Source organism: Pan paniscus, chromosome 14 (assembly GCF_029289425.2).
Source record: "Pan paniscus chromosome 14, NHGRI_mPanPan1-v2.0_pri, whole genome shotgun sequence".
NCBI lineage: Eukaryota > Metazoa > Chordata > Mammalia > Primates > Hominidae > Pan > Pan paniscus.
Window position 1 is genome coordinate 93,281,227 of NC_073263.2, and position 27,871 is coordinate 93,309,097.

General features: G+C 36.1%; 1 protein-coding gene across 1 annotated transcript in view; it reads left to right on the plus strand.

Moving 5' to 3' along the window:
* Positions 1–27,871, plus strand: part of GPC5 (glypican 5) — a 1,460,504-nt gene that overhangs the window by 334,260 nt on the left and 1,098,373 nt on the right. The window contains exon 5 of the mRNA XM_063595839.1: positions 27,035–27,160. Coding sequence (XP_063451909.1) covers positions 27,035–27,160 — 126 coding nt within the window. The remainder of the gene's footprint in view (positions 1–27,034; positions 27,161–27,871) is intronic.

Below are 27,871 nucleotides of genomic sequence, written 5' to 3' on the forward strand. Positions count from 1 at the left end.
GGCCTCGTTTTGTGTTCCTTTGCTTGATAATTGATACTTAAGATGTAAAGCTCTTAAAACTAGAGGAAATTATTATTTGTGTGTGTGTTTAGTTGACCAGTCAGTGTATGTCCTGGCAAACACTAGATTCTATGTCAGTACTTTTTGAATTGGACTGAAATTCAGAATTTTATATTCATTTAGTAAATAATTATTTCTAATAATACTCTATGAATAATTCATATATAAGGTATTTCACATAACCTTTCTATAATCTAAAATCTGTTTCTTTTTTGGGATAGGACACCTAATTGCCTCATTCTCTCATCAGATGGGCTGTATGCATGGGATAAAGATCTGGGCTATTGCTGGCTATTTTCTACAGCTAAAAAGAATTAGCATTTTATTTTACAAGTAAAGTAGCTGTTCTTTTTATCTAAACACCTACAATGATCAGCAATCATTTCTTGCACTTGAAAAATCAGTATATTTTGTCTAGGGTGTTTTTATAATAAAACCCATCTACAGAAGATCTGAAGTCCTTCAAGGTGTTGTATTTCACCACCAAAACAACCCAGTTGGAAAACAAAACAAAACCCAACCTTTAATATAATCTATTCACTAGCAAAACGAAACCAATGCAGGTGAAATGTTACAAACTGGCTCAGGAACAATAAGGGGCTCATACAAGTGAAAGGTTTTAAAAGTATCTATCCTGGCCACTGAATAGACCTTCTTGTCACCAATCTTGCAAACTCATTGTTTTGATGTCCCTGACCATCCAGCCATGTTTAGCCATTGTCCGTGAATCAGCATAGATCCAACACATGCTTGTCTCCTGCCACACGGAGTGAACAACCATAGGAACTGCACATGAGTCCACTTATGCATTTCAATTTTACACTATTTTTTATTACCACTCTTTAGAGGGGCTTCATTGCCATGGCATTATATTTCTGCTTGTTGCTTATTTATTGTACAGGTTTCTCTGTAAACTAACCCTGAATTTTATGTATCCCTCATCAACTGATTATTCCCCATGAGGTCATAAATTTCCATTGAAATAGATGAGCAATGTAGCATGAGTAGATGCTGAGTCTGGGCTACCTTTTCGTGTGCCTTGTTCTTTCTCTACCGCTTGAGCCTGATTTCCAATAGATCACTTCCACTTGGTTGTAATTACTTCTATTCGAGCCTAGTCTTATAGCCTGGCAGATCAGGTAGTACTTAGTTCTTCACGGCAATCTCAGGTTGCACGGTCACTTGCTAGGTCATGGTCAAGTGTGTAGTTTCTACCAGAGCTCAATTGCAAAGCAACTAACCAAATAACCAACTAACCCACACAGCCATGAAACTTCAGATAGCACTGAATAAGTAAACAGGGTTAACTGGACTCACCATCGGAGCACCCTGCAAATGAGTAAGGAACAGAGCCTTTTCTTTCTCAGATTAAAGCTCTTTTGGGCTATTCTGTAAATGGGCTAGAGCAACACACCAAAGTGAATAATATGACTTTTTTCTAGTATGTAAAGGAATCTAAAAAGCACTGTATCTCTTCCTGAGTTTTAGGTTATCTTAGGTGCAGAAATTTTCCTTTTATATAAGAAGAATATCCCAGTAACATCCAGGCCACATTTAGAAACATTGCTGAATTGTCAAGCACTTGAAATGTCAATACTTTCCACCACAGAGGCACAAATATGTCTACTAAGACATTTGGGATGATGTGATCCATATTTTATTGTCAGCATTATGTCCTACAGGATATCTAGACAATCAAGGCTCCTGTCTACCATGGACTGGGAAAGTTTTTGACATCTAACAGTGAAGGGGTCCTTGCCAGCTAAAAGTGAATTATTTCCAACTGTCCTTACTAATTGGTAAGGAGGTAAAAGAATTTGCCAAATCATTAGCTGCATAGCAGGTGTCAGGACATATTTGGATTTGCCCAAGTAGTCACCACGTATAAAGGAACATCTGTAATTGGAGTCACCCTCTGACTCTGTTTCTGATAAGCCAACCTTCACCAAGTCCATCTCAGTGTGCACATACCAGCCAAATAGGCGAGGTAAGTAGCGAGGTGTTAGGAATCATCACCACTGTGTTTTTCATGTTTTTGAAGTGGCCCTAATCTCAGCAATTCCACAGGGATATGATACATTTTTGTTTTAGTATTTTTGTCAGGAGAGGAATTTCTTTTTTTTATTGTGTTCAGCTCAACTTTTAGGTGGTTTATTTTATTTTTCTTTTCCTTTATTTTATTTTCTTTTATTTTAAGTTCTGGGATAAAAGTGCAGAAGGTGTAGGTTTGTTAAATGGGTGTATGTGTGCCATGGTGGATTGCTGCACCTATCAACCTGTCCTCTAGGTTTTAAGCCCTGTATACATTAGCTATTTGTCCTCATGCTCTCCCTCTCCTTGCTCCCCACCCCGACTGGCCCTGCTGTGTGATGTTCCCCTCCCTATATACATGTGTTCTCATTATTCAGTTCCCACTTAGGAGTGAGAACATGCGGTGTTTGGTTTTCTGTTCCTGTGTTAGTTTGCTGAGGATGATGGCTTCCAGCTTCACCCATGTCCCTGAAAAGGACATGGTCTCATTCGTTTTTATGGCTGCATAGTATTCCATGGTGTATATGTACCACATTTTCTTTATCTAGTCTATAATTGATGGACATTTGTATATTGATTCCATGTCTTTGCTATTGTAAATAGTGCTGCAATAAACATACATACGCATGTGTCTTTATAGTAGAATGATTTATAATCCTTTGGGTATATACCCAGTAGTGGGATTGCTGGGTCAAATGATATTTCTGGTTCTAGATCCTTGAGGAAGCACCACACTGTCTTCCACAATGGTTGAACTAATTTATGCTTTCACCAACTGTGTAAAAGCACTCCTATTTCTCCACAGCCTCTCCAGCATCTGTTGTTTTCTGACTTTTTAATGATCGCCATTCTGACTGGTGTGAGATAGTATCTCATTGTGGTTTTGAGCTGTATTTCTCTAATGATCAGTGATGTTGAGGTTTTTTTCATATGTTTGTTGGCTGCATAAATGTCTTCTCTTGAAAGTGTCAGTTCATATCCTTTGCCCACTTTTTGATGGTTTTTTTTTCTTGTAAATTGAAGTTTGTAGATTCTGGATATTAGACGTTTGTCAGATGGGTGGATTGCAAAAATTTTCTCCCATTCTGTAAGTTGCCTGTTCACTTTGATGATAGTTTCTTTTGCTGTGCAGAAGCTTTTTAGTTTAATTAGATCCCATTTGTCAATTTTGGCTTTTGTTGCAATTGCTTTTGGTGTTTTTATCATGATGTCTTTGGCCATGCCTATGTCCTGAACGGTATTGCCTAGGTTTTCTTCTAGTGTTTCTATGGTTTGGGGTTTTACATTTAAGTTTTAATCTGTCTTGACTTAATTTTTATATAGGGTGTAAGGAAGGGGTCCAGTTTCAGTTTTCTGCATATTGTTAGCCAGTTTTCCCAGCACCTTTTATTAAATAGGGAATCCTTTTCCCATTGCTTGTTTTTATCAAGTTTGGTGAAGATCAGATGGTTGTAGATTTGAGGTGTTATTTCTGAGGTCTCTGCTCTGTTCCATTGGTCTATATATTTGTTTTGGTACCAGTACCATGTTGTTTTGGTTGCTGTAGCCTTGTACTATAGTTTGAGGTCAGGCGGTGTGATGCTTCCAGCTTTGTTCTTTTTACTTGATTGTCTTGGCTATACGGGCTCTTTTTGGTTCCATATGAAATTTAAAGTAGTTTTTTCTAATTCTGTGAAGAATGTCAATGGTAGTTTGATGGGAATAACATTAAATCTGTAAATTACTTTGGGCAGTATGGCCATTTTCACAATTTTTGTTTTGTTTTGTTTTGTTTTTGAGACAGAGTCTCATTCTGTCGCCCAGGCTGGAGTGCAGTGGCACAGTCTCGGCTCACTGCAACCTCTGCCTCCCAGGTTCAAGCAATTCTCCTGCCTTAGCTTCCGAGTAGCTGGGATTACAGCATGCACCACCACACCTGGCTAATTTTGGTATTTTTAGTAGAGATGGGGTTTCACCATGTTCGCTGGGCTGGTCTCAAACTCCTGACCTTATGATCCACCCACCTCAGCCTCTCAAAGTGCAGGGATTACAGGCATGAGCCACCGGGCATGCCCTGCTATATTGATTTTTCATATCCATGAGGATGGAATGTTTTTCCATTTGTTTTTGTCCTGTCTTATTTCATTGAGCAGTGGTATGTAGTTCTCCTTGAAGAGGTCCTTCACATCCCTTGTTAGCTGTATTCCTAGGTGTTTTATTCTCTTTGTAGCAATTGTGAATGGGATTTCATTCATGATTTTGCTATCTCCTTGTCTATTGTTGAGTTATAGGAATGCTTGTGATTTTTGCACGATGATTTTTTTATCCTGAGACTTTGCTGAAGTTGCTTATCAGCTTAAGGAGTTTTAGGCTGAAATGATGGGGTTTTCTAAATATAGAATCATGTTATCTGAAAACAGAGACAAGTTATACCTGTCTTCCCATCTGAATACCCTTTATTTCTTTCTCTTGTCTGATTGCCCTGGCCAGAACTTCCAATACTGTGTTGAATAAGAGTGTTGAGAAGGGGCATCCTTGTTTTATGCCCATTTTCAAAGGGAATGCTTCCAGCTTTTGCCCATTCAGTATGATATTGGCTGTGGGTTTGTCATAAATAGCTCTTATTATTTTGAGATATGTTCCATCAATACCTGGTTTATTGAGAGTTTTTAACATGAAGGGATGTTGAATTTTATTGAAGGCATTTTCTGCATCTGTTGAGATGATCATGTGGTTTTTGTCATAGGTTCTTTTATGTGATGGATTATGTTTATTGATTTGCGTATGTTGAACCAGCCTTGCATCCCAGGGATGAGGTGACTTAATTGTGGTAGATAAGTTTTTCAATGTGCTGCTGGATTCAATTTGCCGGTATTTTATTGAGGATTTTCATATTGATGTTCATCAGGGATATTGGCCCGAATTTCAGGAATTTCAATTTGGCGTTCACTCCATGAGTTGGGGACTCTTTATGGGGATTGTGCGATGGGTGAGTATGTCTAGTTCAAATCTGTGTTCAGGAGTGTGAAATAACTACAGGGTGGGTCTGTGGACTGAATGTCCCAATGTGAGACAGACTGAGCCTAAAACTCGATTTTCATTTGACCTCTGTAAGCCTCTATTTAGACTCACAGGATAATGGTATTCTGGGTCTTTGGGATAAAAGTCAGTACAGAGCTAGTGTCTAATAATTCCTGGAAGCAAAATAGCCACAGGTCCCTGTAAGGAATGGATGGAGGAAGATTTATATTACATAGTGGTTGTACTTATGCAAGGTTCTTTCTCAAGGGATCCCAGCCTTCAGTCAAGGTGCTTTGATGTGTGAACTGGGAACTGGGTGAAAGACTGAATTCCTTTGGTGGTGAATAAAGTGATGTTTCTTTTCATATCTTTAATTTCCAAATATTTTTCATTGGTCTCTTTTTAAATTCATACCCCATTCTTGTTTCATGGATGAGTTATTTTCTTATCATTCTTAACATTAACTATAGTTTTTGAAAAATGCATTACCATATTTCTATTTTTTTCTGTTTTATCTGAGTTTCCTTTTCTGTGTTAGCTGGGTTTTCTACTAGATTTTTTTTCAGATTAAATGTATTTATTGGTAGAAGTTCCTTTTTATATTCCATATATTAATTTGTTCCTTTTAGAGATTGAAAACATTTTTTTATCTAAGAAAATAGTTCATTTAATGTAAAATAAAATAAAAGTTAAGTGATTAGTAACTTAGTCTAAGATGACCTTGGTAAATATAAATTCTTAACTTTGATATCAAGGTTATCAAGTTTTCTTTTTTGTTTAAAATTTCTTGCCTGCATCAACTCAAAAATAGATTCTACTATATTGTTTCTACTAGCTGTATGGTTTTTTCTCTTATTATACATAATACATAGGGAATATATCTGTATATATAAGGTAAGTTTCCAAGTCAAATTTTCCATATTCTGATCCAATTTCCCCAAAAAACCCTAAAACAGTCCATCCTTTCCCGCTTTGTGTTCTTTTCTTTCACCTCACACTCATTCTAAGTTCATGTAATTATACTGGCCTATCGTCTGTTAATAAGTCAGTAGTTGTTTTCTGCAGATTTTTACTGATTTCTGTTATTGCATTTGCTTTTGCTTTTAAGGATTTTATAAAATCTTGTAAGGTAAGTCACTATATTTACTCTCATTTTCAAAATTCTCTTAGATATTTTGAAATTTAGTTTTCAAAATATAATATCTTTTTGTTGGATTTCAATTGGAGTTATATTGACTATATAGATTGATTTGAACAAAGATATTAGGATAATGCTATAAATGGCTATTTTTCTGAACTCTGTTTCTAATGGTTGGTCTTTTGATCATATTAGGTTTTCTGTGTGGATGATCATTTTGTGCACTGGTACAGTTTCCTCCTGCTGCACCTGGCAAAACTCACATACCCTATGCACTAGAGTCCACTACTTAGGATGTGTCCTAAGGAAACTTGCTTATACCCAGAGGAGGCATTCTTGATTATTTGTGATAGCTGAGCGTTAGAAGCAAACTATCCACATCTAGGAAAAATGGAAAAGTAAAATATAAGACTTTGGAACATTATGAAGCAGTCAGAAGCAATGAACACATTTTCATACAGCAAAAAATCTCATTGCGATTACAGAGAAAACACATGGTGTAGAATGAGAACAATAGTACAATGCCATTATATGAATTAAAAACATTATTAAATAAAATCAGTATATATTTTCAAGGATGGGATATAGCAGAGTATTTATATTATATACATTAGAATGAGTATTTATAGAAAAGAAAGAGGGTGAGGGATGAATTAAAAAATTAAGATAATAAAATAATAAAGCAGGAATGTTCAAGGGTGAATTGTGATAGTATGGCTGGAATTGAGGAATATGCTTAACTGAACCTTCTGTATCTGAGAAAATATAGGTATGTTTATATATGCATACATATTAACACACACAATTATTTTAAAGTTTAGATGAAAAGTGTTTTTTAAAATCATGTTCTTCTAATTAAAAAGTAGTTCAAACTCCCTTGTCAAAATTTTCATGAAAGCTAATAATACTCAATTTTTCCACAATCTTTTTTTTTGCCATCTCATATGCTGAATGTAGATCATTTTTTATTATACTGTATTGTAGATACAGTGCCCATCCACACAGAGATAAAATATAAATGACTGAGAACAGTTGTTGACTTGTTTGGATTTCCTACTATAACCCATTAATTAAAATAAAAGGAAAGATTGCTTTAAAAAATAGACAAGGAAAACATCCAAATTACTAACAAAACCACAGCTTTGTGTAATTCATAAAAAAGGGAAGTAAAAATTAATATTTTCTAAGTTAGTTTTATTAATTAGTTGTATATCCTCAATAGTGTTAAAAGAAAAAATTACAGCAAATTTAGTTGTAGATCTAATTGGCTTTTATTTGTGATTCATGAATGAGAGAATCCTCTATTCCAGAAAATGGAATGAGAACTCCCATTGGGCAAGTTCAGGACAGTGGGTTTTGTAAGGTGGAAATGAGAAAACAGAACAATAGGAAAAAATAAAATAAAATAAACTGATTGGTTAACATCAGGTTACTTCAGATTAATTTTTTTTTTTTTTTTGAGGGTAGTCCCAGCTACTCGGGAGGCTGAGGCAGGAGAATGGCGTGAACCCGGGTGGCGGAGCTTTCAGTGAGCTGAGATCACGCCATTGCACTCCAGCCTGGGCAACAGAGCGAGACTCCATCTCAGATTACTTTTTAAAAGGGTTAAAGCAGAGGGGACTTCCTTATTACAGTGACTCAGATTTCCTGGAATCTCCTGTTTTTAGGAAAAACTGGTCTGTTTTGGGATCTGTTTCCTTAAAGCTTCAGTTTGATGATATGGCATTTAGCATGACTGATTCCATTTTGGTTTAGGCTGGTCTGTTGAGGCCTAGTGCAAAAGTTCAGTTCAAAACAATGGCCTATAATATTTGTTTAACAATAGTTTTCCTCAGGAATCCTTTTTTAAAATTTACTTTGAGTAATTCCCAAGAGAATAGCTCTAGCAGAAACTACTTTCTATAAATTTAAACCAAACCAAAGCCATTAAAGGAAAGCTATGAAACAAAATAATTTAGCAGTTTCCATAGCTTAATTTAGTTTCTGTAATAGCTGAAAAAATAGGAATTGTAAAATCCATCAGCGGCTTTGCCAACATAAATGAAAATAAACACTATTCTATGTTTGCCAAAAATTAAAAATGCATTTTACATTATAAATAAGGCATAACCTTTTCAAATTATATTGTCATAGTTTATACTTTAGATTTCGTGTATTATGAAAATTTTGTTGTTTAAAATTATGTTAGAATTATGGCACCCTAATTTAGAAAAATTATTTCAGGTCTTTGTGACAGAGGAAGAATTTAATTTATATTTTAGTCTTCCAGTATTCAACCTATTCTTTTGACGTAATGTTAATATAATTGTCAGGGAGGGGAAAATGTCTTCCTTCCACACTCTGAAATTCTTTAGCTGGAGTACAAATTAAATTAATATAAGGCAGATTAATAGAAAAATGATTTTAATTACATATATAGGAATGGGAGTCCCACAAAAATATGGGGCTTAAGGAAAGGCCAGGTAATTGAAGCTTATATAGCATCCTGAGCTAAAGAAAGGAATACAGAGCTGGATCTTCTAGTGGGTAGTGAAGACAAACTATTGAGAGGGTGAGTGGAGGAAAGGGATGGGAAATAAAATTTGCCTTGTTACACAGGTAAACTTCGCGCTGGTGATAAAGACAAACTAGGTCTCCTAGAAGTTCTCTTCCTGATTCAGATACCTTTACTAAGGAAAATTTTCTTTATATATGTAAACTTCTTTTACAAAGGAGCAGGTTTTCAGAGCCTTTCCTGTGTCTTCAGTTTCTCAAAATAACCAGTTCAAAGCAATCAAAATGACAAAAAGTTATATTTTGGGGTGACATATTCTGGTCTCCTACAGTTATATTTTGGGGTGTTGTGTCCTATGCACATGGTTATGCCTCACCATAACCGTGGTTGACTTATAACTAATTTAACTAGCTACCTTTTTTTGGGTGAAGGCCAACAGTATTTATTAAGTGATGATAAATCAGTCTTTATCATTGGAATATTTAATCCTTTTGTATACAGAAATATACAATATCCTGAAGGTAGCTGGGCTTAAGACTGCTGTCTTGCTCTTTTTTTTCTCTTTACTGCATGTCTTTTTTAAAAATTCCTCCTTTCTTGCCTTCTTTTGAGTTTAACATATATTTATTATTTTTATCCTTTTATAACTTTTTAAATTTGTATTTCTTTATTCTCTTAATGGTTATTATAGAGATCACAATATGCATTTTTAATTTTTACTGTCTAAATTGTAACTTTTACTACTTCATTGAACAATATAAGAAACTTAGGATAGTTTCACTCCATTACACTCTTCCCTTTTTTTATGCTATTTTACCAACAAATAGCTTACTCTTACCAATATTTTCACAATCCCCAGGACAACTACTGCTATATAATAATACTTACTTATAATTTCTCACACATTTTATGCTTTCTGGTGCTCTTGTTTTTTTCTCCAGTTTCATGTGTTTATCTAGAATCTTTTTGCTTTAGCCTTAGTATAGCTTTTGTTGATTATTACAGGTGATGAATTTTTGCAGCTTTCATTTGTCTGCAGACATCTTCATTTTTGAAGAATATTTTCACAAGGTCTTGAATTGTACATTGTTGCCAATTAACATTTTAAAAATGAAAATGTCTAAGCCATTGTTAAGTTCATGACTGAGTCCTCATTAAGTTCATAACATTACACGTTGTGTCTAAGTGGTATGGAAAGTGTAGTGGAACAAATATAATATGAGAAATAACTAAGGTTGTGGGTGCTGCTGTTGGCCCTTCTCATATCCTCTTCACCTGGCCCTTTTACCTGCCTCCTGGCTGCTGTGTTCCAACTCACAGCTGCTCTAGTCCCTGGGAAATTGCCTTCAACAAATAGGAGCCATTGGTATTATTTCTTATCTATTGCAATCTAACAAATCATTCCAAAACGCAGTGGCTTAAACCAACCATAAGCATTTATTATCCTATTTTCTGTTAGGAATTTGGGAGCTAATTAGTTGTGGGGTTCATGCTCGGGTCATTAGAGACACTGCTGTCAAGAAGGCAGCTAGGGCTGTGGTCATCTGAAAGCTCAACTGGGGATGGAGTATCATCTCCCAAGATTGCTTGCTCACATGGCTGTTGGTGGGAGGCCTCCGTTTGTTGTCACAATGACCTCTCCATAGGACTGCTTGAGTGTCTTCACATTGCAGCTAACTTCCCTCAGGACAAGAAATCTAAGAGAGAGCAAGGCAGAGGCTGCCGTCTTATATGAGCTGGCCTCAGGAATCACATACTATTGTTTTTGCAATATTCCATAGGTTACACAGGTCATCCCTCTTCATTGTAGAAGGGGACTATGCAAAAGCATGAGGGATGAAACTGTGGGGAGTTATCATGGAGGCTGGCTCTCATCCATCTCATCCACCTGTGGAAAGGGATTAGACTGCCACCTACCTCAGGCTCTTGGCAGCAACTTACAGGCAATGACTGACTGACACAGGGATAGAAGAGGCTTGCCCCTTGCTTCAAGGTGTGGGACCAAACCTGGTGAAATGCATGGTTCAGTGCTTCTTGTGGTATCTGGCTGAAGCTGAGCCCACATCCCCACTTAGCTTCTTCCGCCACACCTGCCCTTGCTTCCCTTGCTCGCTTTTACCTAAGAGCACTCCCTGATGAGTGGCCTGCATACCGATTACTGTCTTAGGCACTGCTTCTAGGGAATCTGACCTAGAGATACCTGAATTTTTAAAGGTACCTAAAATAAATGCAGAATGAGAGTAAGTGAAGGCAGGATTACAGTATCCTCTCCTTAGGATAGAGAAATCTCTTAATATTCCCAAGTTCCTAACCATTTTTTTCTCCTGTTTTTCTATATTCATTTCACAGAGGTCCCTTCTGTTAAATACATTGCTTTTTCCTTGTTTTGCTTCTAACATTTGAAGAAGGAAAATTTCCTTATTCCTGAATAAGAGTTGTGCTAAGCTCCTTTGTGGACATTGTGAGTCTTCTTTTAGCTTGGAAAGAGGGGAGCTAAACCATAGAGTTGGATTCTTTTATTTTGGAGACGTAATTGTCCTGATTCAATTTCCCCAATCCATTTCTGTTTATATAGCATGCTAATAATGTGCACATCAAAGACCCTGAGTGATTGATACATACCAGTTACGGAGGTCTCCAAAGTTGAGCAAAGTAAGGAAGAGCTACTGCTCCTTTAAACAGCCAGCAAAGCATCACAATTTTGCCTTTTTGAGCAGAGACCAAATCAACACAGCTGTAAAGGACATTGCACTCATATAGTTGTCTAAAGCAGGCCAGGCAGAGTGATTTCCCTGTGGCAGTTCCTGCTCTCTGCTTGATTTCTTGAAGTTAGCTGGTAAGAATAAGCTATTAGCAAGCTTAAATCGGTGATAATTAGCTGTACATTATTATTTCAAAGTGGTGTGGCTGTGCCAATTAAGTAGGTAATTAGGAAAACCCCAGGACAATAAATTAAGATAGAGTCTCAACACCAGTGCCCCATCTGTTCTCCAGCAAGCATTCCAATTAGCCAGGCCTCTCATTTCAGAATGCACGATTAAGGGGATTGGCTGCATGCATGAGTGTGTATTTGCATAATAGGGACTGTCCTAGGTGCTTAGTAAAAATAAGATATTTTTACTATCAGACAGGATTTTGATGTCAAGGTGGGGAATGCAGAATTTTTAGAAATATTGGATTTTTTTGAAACAAAATATAAATTTTGAGTTTTTTTTCAATTTTGTCTTCAGAACTTAATTGAAATATTATATCATTAGACATTTCCATTTCATTCTAATGCATTTATTAAATCATGATTTGAGTGAGAATTTTATCACTTGGAACATTAACAGTTTTATTTATTAAGAACAGAAAGCAAAGAGGACACTTGAAATTGCAGTTTAATGGAAGAAATGAGGCAGGGCATGATTCTCATTCAGAATGTCACTGTCAACTAAAGTAAATTAATATCCTGTACATTACAGAAAAACACAGGGAAGTGTTCAAAATAAGTAAAGGTGGGAAAAAATTTTAAATGTCTATTCAGTGAAGAACACTTAATGTTATTTAAGATTATTGCTAAGGTAGATAGATTCATATTAAATGGGATCAGTTAGTTTAAAATGCATAGAGTTTATAATAAAAAAACAGAGTTTATAGTCACATAGTCAAATCTTATCTAATACAACACTTTATTAATGAATCCAAAATTAAATTTAAAAATTCTTGATATTACACACTGAGTGTATATGTTTGTTTAGATGGTAAATCAGTATTGAGATATACTGGACTTAATGATAAATTATATATACAAATATTCAGGGGATGAAAATATTCATAGGTCTGAAAAAATAGTCGATTCTTTCAGAAAAATTTAATATCATTTATAGTAGCAGAGAAAGCAATTTACAATCTATTTCCTCATAAGTGAAAGTTAGTGCGTCTTTGAGGTGCCATCATTATTTATTACCTGTAAACTTAACTTGTGAAAATAAAGGTCATGTTTTCAATGAAAAAAAATCTGCTTAATGTAAAACAGTGCTTGTTAGGTGGTTGTACTGAGGGCTTCCAGAGCAGGGCAGGCCAAGACAAAGCTTTGGATAGGAGGCCAGAGCAGGTATGGAGGGAACATGAGCTCATGAGCTACAAGGCAGGCCAGAGTCAAGACCTACATGAATAATGAAGATCAGGACCTGCAGGGGGTCAAACTACAGGCGCACAGGAAAAGCAAATGCCAGAAGGCAGAGCAAACATATGGCAAAAGTTCAGGCTAGTGGTTCTTAACCTTTGGGGATCATGTATCCCGCTGAGAATCCCATGAATGTTCCCAGAAAAAGAAAGTTCACAGACAAACCCATGCAGAATTTTGTTGCATTGAAAAGTACTTTGCTCCACCTAAGACTAATATTAAAAACAGAAAATGTTTTTAAAATGCTCTTACTTTCTAGATGTTCATGAAAAAATTAATGGCCATTTCATGAATCATCTTAAATGAAATCCACATAGTAGAAAATTAATATTATGCACACTAGTCCTGAAAGAAGAGGCAGGTTCAACTATTTGGCACGAACTAGAAGTTGACATTGCAGTTGGTCTTGGATGTGGCTACGTGCCCATATGTTTGGTATTCAACAGATGCCCACAAAACAGATGTTTTGAGGGTAACAATTACTGGAAATTATAGAAAACGTATGCAACTATCATATCCAGTGGCTGCAATTGGAACTCCCCTAGTTTGCTTTCTTAGATGAGGATAGGCTTAATTCCGGGAGCATGACATTTATTCAAACTCTTCAGGCTCCACTGGTGTTTAATAATGCTTACGTCCTTAAGTTGCATTATGATATTTGCTGTCAACCTTAGGTTAGTGTGTGTGGAAATAAATCTCTCCACATTTCTAACTACAGAAAGAATAATAAGTATAATTTTATAGCCATAGACATGGCTAGAAATTGGACAGCTTTCAAACTGGTCATCCAAAAACCTTCTGTTTCTATGTAGCAGCTTTGCCAAAGAGCTAGAAGCTTTTAGTAATGTATGTAATTATTACCGTGGGGCTATCTCACTTATATGGCTGAAAACATCTTTTCCACCAAGAAAACCAAACTGTGAATAAATTATCCTTATCTAATATATCTAAGAGTATCTTTTCTTTTTGCTTTTCTCCCAACAAGTGAATCTTCTACCCCTTTTCCTTTGGAAAGTCAGTAAAGGTCTACAGAGTTGGAAAGAACCTCAAGTTCAGCTCCTGTTGTTATAATTTTTTTTACTGAACTTCTAGAAGAGGTGAAGAGGATTCACGTTCAAATTATGATGAAATTGATGATTTTATAGGAGTGTATAAAATTATTTCAGAATTTTTGGCAGAATCTGTGGGGGCATAATTTAAGATGATTGAAGTTTGTCTCTTACAAATTAATTGCATTTAGAAACAGGATGGGTCCTTCATCTATAGCATCTATAGCAAGAGTATCAAGCACTATCTTCTACTTTGTTTTTCATGGTAAAGAACCTTTTCAACATTTAAAATCTATCAACGGCATTTAAAATGTAGAAAGGATACATATGTATAATAGGGGAAAATGGGAAGCAGGAAGCACCAAGGAATACTCATATTTGTATCCAATGGCATGGAATGGAAATGCCAAAGCTGCCAGATCCACCACAATTGTCTTCGAACTAGTAGAAAAAATTGTGTCTCTAGAGTAGGTTACACATGTGATAGAGAGACACTTCCTTTCCCTTTTTCATCTTCAGTCCAAAACACAAATCAGATTAACCATTTCCAGGGCACACAGCTTCACCATGATCTGTAGAATCATGTGTAGCTTCTTTTGCTTGGTGCAACAAATGAGAATATGAAGGAAGTTTCAAGGTATCTCTTTTTGTTTTTGTTTAGGCTCATATTTGTAGAGCTATCAACTTTTAGGTTAAGCTTCCTTCTCAGAAATGTGATTCATTATGGTTTGATGACTTTTGAAGTCAAGGAGTCTGAGGCTCTCTTTTTGCTCTACTGGTTTCACCCTCTTTCAGCAAGATTCTTGTTATATAAGGAACACTGTAACTTCGGGATCTTGTAAACTGAGTAAAACCAAAGGATTTATAGTCTTCAATGTATTTGGTTTGTCTACATTTTCCAATTTAAGTTAGGCCTTATATAAACAAACACATATATGAATTAACATAATGGAAGGATGCATAACCTTAATCCTTATCACATAAACATATTTTGGATGGCATAATTAAGTAAAGGTAACTATACATTAATTATTCCTGGTCAGTAATATTCTAGGCCACCCATCAGAAAAACTGGGAATAAAAGGATACCTAGGTGACATGTAACATTCCACAGCAATATTTTTCAAAATGAAAATTACCAGAGTAATAGGAATAAAATTGAAGACTAAAATAGCTTATTTTATCTGAGCATTGCTATTTATAGATTTCCTAGTGCTAATGCCTATCTTTATAACAGAGTTCAGGGACACATGTATTTGGAATGAAAGATAGGGAGTATCTGAAAATGCAAGCATGAACAATTTGTACTAAGTATATACCAGCCATTAGTCAGATAAATTTGTGGGTGGAGGTAAACAGGAATATCTGATTGTAATTGCAAAATGCAAAAGATAAAAGAAGGACGAATAAAGAAGGCTTTTCATTGGCAGATTATTAAAGGGCAAGTATTTTATTAAAGTTCTGCTAATGCTGAGAGAGGTTAATAATATCTAGATTATATGCTTGTTCCTTAAGTCACAAAGTTTATTGTTAAAATGTTAGCAGCCACAGAAAATATCTTATTGCCAAAGAGGGGAATATTCAAGATTTGACCTAAAATACTGAATCTCAAATAGGTACTCAATAATGATTGTGTGAAGAGCATATATTAATATCATTAGATTTGAAAATTGAAAAATTAGTACCATGTTTCTTTAAACTAGTAGACTGAACAATTAATTGCATATTTTAATTAAAGTGACCAAAAAATTATAAGAGGTAGACACTGTATCACATCTCTTTTGGGATAGATGACCCATTTCCCTAGTATTATCTGACTGGTTTTAAATCTTGAACACTTGGTCGAGTGTTTATTTTCATTAATGGGTTGAAGTCCTTGTTTAAAGTCCTTTTTAATGGAGAACAGAGGTAGTGTTTTTTTAAGGCACATTTTTACAACAGGGGAAAACGATGTTAGAACTAATTTTGAAAACCTAGTTTTGACAACAGGTTTAAATCACTCTTTGTAGAGGAGGATGCTTTCAGAAACGCTGTTTTTTATGGGGACATTAAGTGGTAATGTGTTGGGTTTGGAAGGTCTTTGAAAAGTGAGGAATAGAGGCATCTATCCTAATTGCATAGATGGCTATGAATTTCCAGCTCAAGGCTAGAATCAAATTACAAGAGACTGCTAAACATGAAACACCTGTTTGAAAAGAACTTTCTGCAAAGGGTCTCTAAGGAAATCAGCCCACTCTCTGAGCTCCTTTCCATCTCTTTCCTATTACTTTCCCTGTTGCTCCCCAACCTACCAACCCTTTAGTTTTGTTTTGAAATCACAGTAAATCCTCTAATAAAGGAGAATCATGTCATGTGAGGGAGATGACTTCCTATGTGGAGGAGAAAACCTGGAATCACTTAGGGAAAAAAAAAAAAAATCCGTCTCTTTGAGAAAGGTGCCTATCTTTAGGTCACAGTTCCTGTAATGAGCAATGAGTTCAGGTGGGGTTCAGAGAGCAGACTTAACAACTTGCTCTTTTGGAAAAAAATTTATTTTTCTTTTGAATCAAATATGAATGTCATGTGCTTGAAACACATTTTCATTTATGATAAACGTGCCATATATTGCATTGCTTCTCAGTGATGTGTTCACCCTCTCTTCCCAGAATGGGCCAAGAAACGAGACTTCCATTCTCCATCCGACTATACAAGTTTAATTATTTTCAAGCATTTGCAATGAGAGTGGTGTTTGCTCTTTCTATTCTATTACAATGAAAATCTAATTTTTGTATTCTAAAGACTTCTCTAAATATTTTGTCAAATAGAATGACTTAGGTGAGAATAACGTTAAATGATTAAATATAGATTCAGAACAGCAAGAGAAAAGAGTTCTTATCTAGAAACCTGTAATTATATATTTCCTCTGCTGAGCAGGAGACTGACATTTTAAACGTCTACTGTTTGACAGCTGTGGTCAGACATCTCTACAGGGTTGAGCCTGCTCATTAGTGCCACATTAACCTTCACGTTGCCTCAGGCCATTAACTAGAAAACTGCACATTTGACCTTTGTTCTACAGATATTTTCAAACAGTGTGCTAGGCATTGCTTTTAATTTGGGTTCTGTATTATGTGTGGACTGACTTTAGGGGTAAAAAAAAAATCAATATATGTCATTAAGTAGAGAAACAAGCAGTCTGAGACATTCCAGAAAGAAAATCTCCATTTGAAAATAAGATCCTTCTTGGATACTTTTCTAGATAATTAGCTTTGGTCAAAATTAGAAATAGTCTCTTCTGTGTTGTATTCAATGGAAAAAAAGAGGGGTGCAATATATGACAATTTATAAATGTTTAAAATGAAACAAGTTCCTGTGAGATGAGGACATGGGATTGAGAGGTATGCCTTTCGAACATAGTTTTGTTTCTAGCAAGGTCTAATTAAATGAAATGCAAGGTCAAATGTAGATTAGAGCCATAGGCCTTAAGGCAAACAGCTTCCTAAAAGATCAACAAAGTTTGAAACTATATGTCAGCCTTATAAATTAAAATATAAATTTGCTTAATGAAATATTTGCATAGACTATGCTAATGTTGCTATATCCAGTTTATGGAATATTATACAGCTAATTAAAAATAAGACTCTATTTATTAACCTGAAAGGGCTTCATCATATACTGTCATGTGAGAAAGATCCCATTTCATATATGTGTATAGCTTGGTACAGATTTTGTGAAACCAAACCATCTCTATATCCCTCTCTATCTTTCTATGTTGGTCTGTCTGTTTGCCTGTCTTTAGCTGCTTGTTAGTTTGCACATAGCAAAAGCTGAAGAATAAGATAAACACCAATCTGTTATATTGGTTACCTCAGGTGGGAGGGATGGAAAGACTATGGAAGGACAGAAATTAACTGGTTAGTCATGCACCTTTTTATTATTTTACACCTTACTAAAAGATATATTACTTTCATAATTAAACATGATTAAAGTCAATTATAACAGTATAGCCAGTTGGAAGTGTTACTCAATTTAACAGTAGTAACTGGCATTCCTTTGTCAACAGATTCAGAAACAACTACTTCAGGGTGGGTTGCATTCCCCTTTATATATATTTTGTACCACGTGATGTATCAGGAGACCTTTCTGGCACTGCTGGCCTCAAGGGCATGGGAAACAATGAAGCAATAACTATGCTAGTCCATGTTTCTCCCCTGCCTTCAGTAAGCTCAGGGCAAACAAGGCTGCAGGCTATGAATGAGCAATTGTGCTACAGCCTTTTTCTACTTTACTCTGTTGCACAGTGTACAAAGCTGGGCATTAGCCAGTGATTAGAATTTACCCCACTGCCTGCTTCCTGCTCCAGACATTTTAGACTGGTCAAAACGTGTAGATAACTCCTGTCTGAACATATTGCATTCTCATTGTAGCTTTTTGTCATTGTAGCGATGTATCTGTTCTTTTTTTTTTTCTAATCTAACAATCTACTAATGAGTGTGTTTTTAAAATGTGATAATTTCCATAAATGTTTGGAAACAGGTGGAAATACTCTTCTATCTAAAGATTTATTCAACTTTGATTAATCAAATATCCACTGGCAGCCAGTTATTGCTAGGTAATGAGATTTTCAGTTAATTAATTAAACAAGATGTTGAAGTCTGTATCAACTAAATACCTAACTAACTGATAATTTAGTGACTTTTCATGGGTCTTTTTATTTCTCTCATTTCCACTTTTGTTATTTATAAGAGGGTTGGACTAAGTCACTGGTTCTCAAACATGGTTGCACATTAGGATCCTTCAGGAAGCTTGCAGAAAACCCAAATGCTCAGTTCTCATCCCGGACCAATAAATCTGATTGTTTGAGGGAGAACTCCAGGTGTACAGTTTAAAATGTTTCCTTGGTGATGACAATGTATAGCTAGGACAGGAGCTGTTTGAACAGATGATCTCTAAGACTCTTTCTATCTCTGTCTTCATAACGCAGCATATCTGTGATGTATTAATTATGATAGCTATCTTACACAGCAGTGCAACTAAATATTAATGTGTCACTACATATTACTTTTAACATTACATATAAATAGGAGCTGTCTTGAGCCTCTTTAGTAGAGTCTGGCTCAGTTGTTGTCCTACCTTAGAGATTCCTTCTATTTTTTAATGCAACACACCAGAAAGGTCTCTCTGATATTTTGCCAGAATCTAGGAATAGGTCCCCTAATTTAAAGTTTCCCAAGCCACCGGTGCACTTAAAGAACTTTAAATTATCACCATCATTGTGTAACACATATTCCTTGTAGGAGCTTCTAATTCTAGAAGTTGTTAAAAACTAGTCTGGGGCTGATTCAAAAAGAATTTGTTAAGTGCCTGTTGGGTACCAAGCTGTGGTCCAAATCCTGGAGACATGAGGAAGACTTGGCTTTTGTCTTTAGGAAGCACATTCACTAATTGGGAAAGTAGATTGGCATACAGGGGGATTATAATACTAGAGAGCAAGGGCTATAATACAACCATAGGCAGGGGCTAGATGAGAAATGAGGATGAACCAGTTGCTATACCAGTTGGTTAGGGAAGGAGTTGGAGAGGATGTGAGGTTTAAGCAGGATCTTGAAGGATGGGTAGAAAGCTGAGAGTAAAGTAGAAGGAGAAGACAATTCTGGGTGGAGGAAACTGGATGTTCTAAGCCTGGAATCTTGTTCAGTAAATATTGAGTTGTTTTATGCAATGCGTGTATAGGTGTGTGGGCTTTGGCTGGTGTGTGTGAATAGAGAGAAGGGGGACTGTCATGGAATGAGGTTTAGGGGAAAGAGTCGAGTGCTCTTACGCCATGGCAAGACATTTTATTGTTTCTTATTTTTTTAATTTTTTATAGATATAGTGGGCAAAAGTGCAGTTGCATTACATGGATATGTTGTGTAGTGGTGAAGTCCGGGCTTTTAGTGTAACCATCATCCAAATAGTGTACATTGTACCCATTTTGCATACCTCACCCCACTTCCACCTCCCACCTTCCTGAGTCTCCACTGTCTATTATTCCACTCTCTAAGTCCATGACTACCCATTGTTTAGCTCCCACTTATAAGTGAGAACGTGTGATATTTGACTGTTTCTGATTAATTTCACTTAACATAATGTCCTCCACTTCCATCAATGTTGCTGTAAAAGACATGATTTGATTCATTTTTATGGCTGAGTAGTATTCCATTGTGTATAATATAGACCACATTTTATCCAGTCTCCTATTGATGGACAATTAGGTTGATTCCATGTCTTTGTTTTTGTGAATAGTGCTGCGATAAACATACGACTACACGTATCTTTTGATATAATGATTTATTTTCCTTTGGGTAAATACCAAATAGTGGAATTGCTGGGATAGTGGAATTTCCAAATACCAAGTGGGATTTCCTTTGGGAAATACCCAATAGTGGGATTGCTGGATCAAATGGTAGTTCTATTTTTAGTTCTTTCAGAAATCTCCATACCATTTTCCATAGAAGTTGATTTATATTTCTACCAACAGTGTATAAGTGTTCCCTTTTCTCCACATCTTTGCCTGCATCTGTTATTTTTTGACTTTTTAATAAAGACATTTTATATAAATGGGTTAGTATTTTAGAAGTAGGGAAGTGGTATTTTTTGGAGACAGAGTCTCGCTGCTCTATAGCCCAGGCTGGAGTGCAGTGGCACAATCTCAGCTCACTACAACCTCTGCCTCCTGGGTTCAAGCAATTCTCCTCCTCAGCCTCCCAAGTAGCTGGGATCACAGGCATGCACCACCAAGCCCGGCTAATTTTTGTATTTTTAGTAGAAACGGGGTTTAGCCATGTTGGCCAGGCTGATCTCAAACTCCTGACCTCAATTGATTCCGTCTGCCTCGGTCTCCCAAAGTGCTGGGATTGCAGGTATGACCCACCATGCCTGGCCTGTATGGCTCATTTCTAATGTTGATTCTGCATTCAACTTGGAAAATGGAGGCACAGGGAACAAATGCTACACTGTTACAAGCCCAGATTACAAATTATCCATTTTTATTGGTCCAGACATAGAGGCTTTGAATAAATATTCAGATGAGCAACATTTTTCTATTTTCTTTTAAATATGGTCAAACTGTTACTCTTAATAATTATATTTCATTTCTGTGTACTAGAGATAGATGAAGCACAAGATGAGCAACTGACATATGAAACACAGTCCCTGAAGGATAATTAGATGGGACTGGACTGTTAACATCTCCCTGCATTTATTATGATCCTAATTTTAACAGCAAATATTCTCATAACAGTAGAGAAATAGTTGCATGGATGCAGTCACTCTCCCAGCAACTTAAATTTAGAATCTTTCTAAGAATATAATATTTTGTTCATTGAAATATTTCACGTAAAACCGGAAAAGTAGTTGTGTGCTAGCTTGAGCATTGAGCTGGCAACTGAGATTTGAATTCTGATAATAGGGCCAACATTAATTTGCTCTGTGGTAGTAGGTAAGTCTTTTTTTTTTTTTTTTTTTTGAGATGGTGTTTCGCTCTTGCTGCCCAGGCTGGAGTGCAATGGCGCCATCTTGGCTCACCACAACCTCTGCCTCCCGGCCTCAGCCTCCCGAGTAGCTGGGATTACAGGCATGCGCCACCATGCCCGGCTAATTTTGTATTTTTAGTAAAGACGGGGTTTCTCCATGTTGGTCAGGCTGGTCTCAAACTCCTGACCTCAGGTGATTCGCCCACATTGGCCTCCCAAAGTGCTGGGATTACAGGTGTGAGCCATTGCGCCTGGCCGGTAAGTCTTTTTGACCAGTTCACTATGCCTACTAGTGTTTCAATCCCCTCCTTTACCACCATCTCAATTATTTTTGTTTAATATACCTACCGTAGATCCCTGGTTCTACTATTTATCAGTGCAACTGCATTTTGCAACACTTCTCATGATTCCTGCCACCTAAACCCTGCCAAACACAGAATATAGTGTTCCAAAGTAGGATCTCCCCCCAAATTTCTGTCTTTACAAACCAAAACCCATCTTAATAATAACACAGACTTTCTTCCCTTATTTTAGCCTCAGAAAATTCAAAGCTAACCACTGTTTTCAGTAGCCTTTCCTTCTCTCTTTTGCAGAATTTCTGATTAATGAATTATTAATTTTCTTTTCCTATCATTGTAGCAACCGTGAGAGACTAAGTTATGATGTGATAGCAAACTACCCCAACATACCATTGGTTGAGAACAATAACATTGTGTTTCTGTTTAGAACCTGTGCCATTTCAGATCAGCAGCCATTACTGCTTAACTTGCCTGGGCTTTAGGACTCAGAATGACAGGGCAGCCTTCCTCTGAAACATTGCCAGTCATCGTGCTAGAGGGAAACAGAAGCTGGCAAAACCTCATTAGTTCTTAAAGCTTCAGCCTAGAAGGAGCATACATAAATTCTGCCTACATTTTTTCAAACCCCAAACAAGTCCGATGACCAAAGCCAACTTCCAAGTGCCTGTGTGCCCAGAAGGTAGATAGACTCTCCAGAAACAAGCTCATTACCACAAAACCTTATCTCCTTCTTTTTATACCCAAATATTTTCAACTGTCTTCCACATTGAAACGAGCATACATAAGAACAAATCTTTAATTTTTCTTTTTTGGAATCTCTACTTATGGTTTCCCATGCTCTTTCTAATGCTCATTGTACAGCAAATGTGAAGTTCATTACTTTACTTCAAGTGTTTTAATTCCTGTATGGGTTTGCTAGGGCTGTCATAACAAAATACCACAGACTGGGTGGCTTAAACAACACAAATGAATTTCCTCAATAGTTCTGGGGTTGAAAGGTTCAAGATAAAGGTGTTGGCAGGTTTGGTTTCTGCAGAGGCTTCTCTCCTTGGCTTGCAGATGGCTGCCTTCACCCGGTGTTTTCATGCGGCCTTTTCTCTGTGCCTGTGTGTCCCTGGTATCTCTTCCTCTTCTTATAAGGACACCAGTCATATTGGATTAGCATCTACCCATATGAACTCATTTAATTCTAATTATTTTTTTAATTTTTAATATTTTATTTTATGTGTGTGTGTGTGTGTATGTATGTGTGTATGTATGTATATATGTATGTATGTATAGACAGGGTCTCACTATGTTGTCCAGGCTGGTCTCCAACTTCTAGGCTGAAGCAATCCTCCAGCCTCAGTCTCTCAAAGTGCTGGGATTATAGGCGTGAGCCACCACGCCTGGCCCCTGATTATTTCTTTAAAGGCCCTGTCTCCAAACACAGTTAGGATTTCAACATATGAATTTTTTTGTGGTGGTGGCAGGAGGTGATACAATTTAGTACACAATAATTATGGTCACCACATATGAAGGACACTTTCAGTATTTTATTTAACCTCTCAGGATGGCATTTTGTACTGTGAAGAATCTACCTTCAAATTCACTCATTCTTTAGTTTTCATAGTGCTTTAACTTTGAAGTTTTCTTCCTTCGTTCTTTTCACTTTCAGCTCTTTTTGGCTTTTTATTACTGCATATTACTTTCCTGAAAGATTTTCTCCATGTCCATTATTTCAGTCACTACCTGTATGGGTGGTGGGTCTCACATCACATGTCCAGTCCACTAAGTTCCAAGGTTACATCTTTAACAACAAACTTCCAGGATGTGCACAGTTCTTGAACCAGTAGCATCAACATCACATGAGTGCTGCTTTGCAATGTGTAGTCTTGAGCCCTGCCCTGGAACTACTGAATCTGAATCTGCATTTTGGTAAAATCCCCAGATGAGATTTACACCTAGTAAGTTTGAAAGTAGCATTCTGTTTGATTTCTCTATCTAGACATTCCAAAGAAATCTCAAACTGAACATGTTGAGAATGAAACCATTAATTCCTTAATCTTCACTCATTTATTAATTTGATGACTATTTATTGGGGCTACTGTATGTAAAGCCACTGCTCTATGATTTATGGCTGTGAACAAAACAAGCAAACAACAAAATGTCTGCCTACCTGAATATTTTATTCTGGACCGTAGAGACAGTTAAGAAACAATAAGGCCTGATTAATCCGTATATTACATAAGTGGCTAGAAAGTGATGTGTGCCTTGGAAAGATGAAAATATCAAGCGAGATAAGGATGATCATAAATATCGTGTGGGACACTGAGAAGGTGAGATTTCCCTTCCTTTATTTCTTATCTCAGGGAATGACATGACCATCCCCTCACATGAGCAGGGGGAAAACACAATTAGAAATTGTGTGTGTTATCTTAACACTCTTACTTTAACCTGTCAATTCTGGATTCCTAATGTCTTTCAAATCTTTCACTTGTTTTTCTGTTCACTGACAGGCTCCTTCTCACATCCTCAGGGTTTCTCCTGCTCAGGTTATAGCCACCTAAGTGACCTCACTGCTTTTCTACTCCCGAGTTGCTGCCATGGTGATGATGACACCTGCTTGCTGGAAAACTTAATGGTTCCAACTGCCTTTTGAATAAAACAGAAACGTCTTATGATGAGCAATAAGACTGATGATAAAATGGTTTCTTCTTACCATTTTACCATAATTCATTCCCATAAGCACAGTCCCCTCTGGTGAAACTGCATACTACCCGTATTTTCTTTCCACTTACCCTTACTCATCCTGGCTTTTTGTTTGGTTTGCATGGAACACTGAAATACTGCCTTGTTTTGTAAATATCTTCTGATTCTTCTGTGCGCTAAAATTTGGCACTATTAGCACTGTATTATCATTGTAGGTTTTCCCCAAAATGTGTGTTCTTAGAAGGCAGGTGCTCTCTTGCTTACCTGTGAATCCTTAGTGCCAATAAAAAACTTAGTACTCAGTAGCGTTTATTACTTTTTGACCAATAATTTATAGATGATGGTTCATAGAATGACTGGAAATCTTCTAGGTTAAATCCTTTCAGAATAAATATAGGCAAAGGTATGACGGTGTGTTTGGAAAACAGAACCTCACTTTTGTGGGACCCTAAAGTATGGTTTGGGTTGTTGTTCAAATTGAAGTGAGAAGATACCTTGCACATCTTTCCAAGAAACTTAGATAAAATGCTGTAGAGAAGCCTTTGAAGGACTTTAAGTGAGTAACATAATCTCTGGAATATCAAATTTGAATTTTAGAAAGTGACTGTCATTGAGAATGGGAAGAGATTGGAGGGATGTAATCTTAGTGTAGTACGTCCAGAGAAAGATGATAAAGGCTTGGACTAAGGCAATGGCAGTATAGCCGTGGGAAGGAGGACTGGAAAAGAAAGACATAAAGCTTTCTCTATGAGGATCTATTGATTTTGAAGGGAGAAATGAACCTGGTGCTATCCACCAAGACTGAATTAGGGTCCATAAAAATATTTTCAATTTTACATCATCAATTTAAAAGTCTCAACATTCCATCAATTTGGGCCTGGTCTCTTCATTCCTAGAAGACTGATTCCGAACAAGTGAACATTTATTGTGAATAAAATTTAGGACAGGAGTCACACATCCTGCCATTCATTAAATCCCACCTTTCTAAAAAAGAGTTAGTCTGCTTCCTCAATTATGCTTTAGTAGTAGCAACATATAAATTGATATTTGTTCATGCATTCCAATTAGTAAAGACATAGCCATCTTTGAGGCACTTATTTTCTGGCAGAGGAAACTGACTTAAAGTAGTAAATATGTAATATAATTACTGTGCTATCAAAAGAATAAAGCCTTTGTTGTAATCAATCTAAGTTACAGTTAAGTCAGAATTGTGCTTCTTGCAACCACTTTATCACTTATCTGGTCCATCTTTGCTAAAAACTCATTTAAATACCAAATACTTATACTAAAAACTTCTGATTTTCTCTGAGTTTTGATGTTACATACTTGAAAGTAATATTTATCTTTTTACAAATCAACTCCAGCAATATTCACAAATAGTTATTTAAAAACCGATAGGTTTGTGTCCAGCCTGGGCAGCATAGCAAGATATCATCTCTAAAACAAACAAACAAAAAATAATAGGAGAGAGAACTAAAAATTAATGAACTTGAGTAACAGAGCTGACAAAATGAGATTTCATTTTTAAAAAATTAGTTACTCCAGGTATAATTTAGAATCACCTGTCTTCTTTGATCTCATTTTTAAACACATTATATTTTTAGTCTTAATGAGGGTGACATTTCATAATTGCTACATTTTAACTGCATATTCCATGAATTTCTAAAGTTTACTTTCCTTCCAACCTTTCCTTCTTCTGCCCCTTCCTTCTGGTCTAGAGAGCATCTCCTATGATCAGCCTAGGGCTTTTCATTTCTTTTTCCAAAACAATTGTTTATGTCAAAAAAAAAATCATAATGAAGGCCTTTAGGACTTGGCCTTTTGAAATGTTAAAACTCAAGTTCTTGGTCCTCCAAAGCCTTGGTTTTAAAACTGAAAAGTTTTTTGCTTTCTAAATTAAAACAAAACAAAATCCTGCTTGTTGTTGAATTTTTCCTCCGATAATTGATATGGGGAAGGAAAGTATTGTGGGAGGAAAAAATCTTAGTTAATATACTAAATATTATTCCTTCCAATAACTGTTATTTTCATGCTTCTGAAATATCTTACATGTCTGGGTTTTGGGTCATATTTAGTAAAGACATTACTTTATGTTCTTAGATACCAAGAAGACCCAGATAGGAAAATAACCTACTCCACTTTTCATCAGTAAGCAATCACTTGGCATGTTGTAAGTCTCTGACATTTTCCACAGGGAAAAGAAAATTATTAGTACTCTCATGGTGGCTTAGATGATAGCAGGTAGTGAGGACTTTTAGGGAGGCTAAATGAAGTGATGTCGTTCTTTATGCATCAGTATATACTATTCCCAACTTCTTGGATGTGAAGTTACACAAGATTCATACCCAGTGAACCTTTTTATTCCAAGAATAAACTAAAATACTAGCTTTTTTTTGAAAAAAAAAAGTAATGTATTTTCATCTTGGTGGTTAGAAAAGTATTTAAAATATATGAGAACAAATAGAGAAAATGTAAAAAATTATATTCTAAACATTATGCATAACAATATAAAAATTATATCCTAAACATTATGTATAACAATACATATCATTTTTGATGGCCTTTATTGTGGATGTTTGGTTTTAATTGTTTTCTTTCTTCTTTCATTTAGAGAATTTATCAACAGCCTTCGACTGTACAGGTCATTCTATGGAGGTCTAGCTGATCAGCTTTGTGCTAATGAATTAGCTGCTGCAGATGGACTTCCCTGCTGGAATGGAGAAGATATAGTAAAAAGGTATTTTATGTGGTCTGTGAAAACCTACTAGTTACATCATCCTTGCTTTCTTTTTCTGAATCTTCAGGGGATTAATTCAGTCTTAACTTTGTCACACAGTTTATAGTCTACATTAAATACTTATCTTTAGTTTGTTAAAAAACAAGGAAAAGAACAACAAAACCTGATCCTTTTAGGTATCTTAAAACTATAATAGCATTCTGTGGTATTTTGAAAGTCTTCTCTTTTACCTATCTATGATTTACCAACAATCCTACTTTTGAATTAAACACCATTTATTTTTTATGTAGTCTGTCTGTTGTTTACCAAATATTGTATTTCTTTTTAGTTTAAATTCATGAGTATTAGAAAGTGAGGAAATTCAGTGAAATGTGAATACCTATTCAAAGATTCATTGGTATATGGATATGTGTCCTAATAATGTTAATGTGTCCATCCTACAATGGTCTGATAGAAAGAGAGCATGCAAGAAAGAGAGAGAGAGAGATTGAGAAAGAGAGAGAGAGACTATGTAATAGTGGGGGCACTTTTATATATATATATATATATATCTGTTTGAGGCATTGTTCATTGGTATGTTGTCAATTATTCTCAAACTTAGAAGTGAAATTCCATGTTTACTTTTTTTCCTGCCTATCTAGAATTTCTTTGACAGTTTCTTTTCCTTTATTTCCTATAACTGATTGTACTTTCAAGCAATCTCCTGAGCTT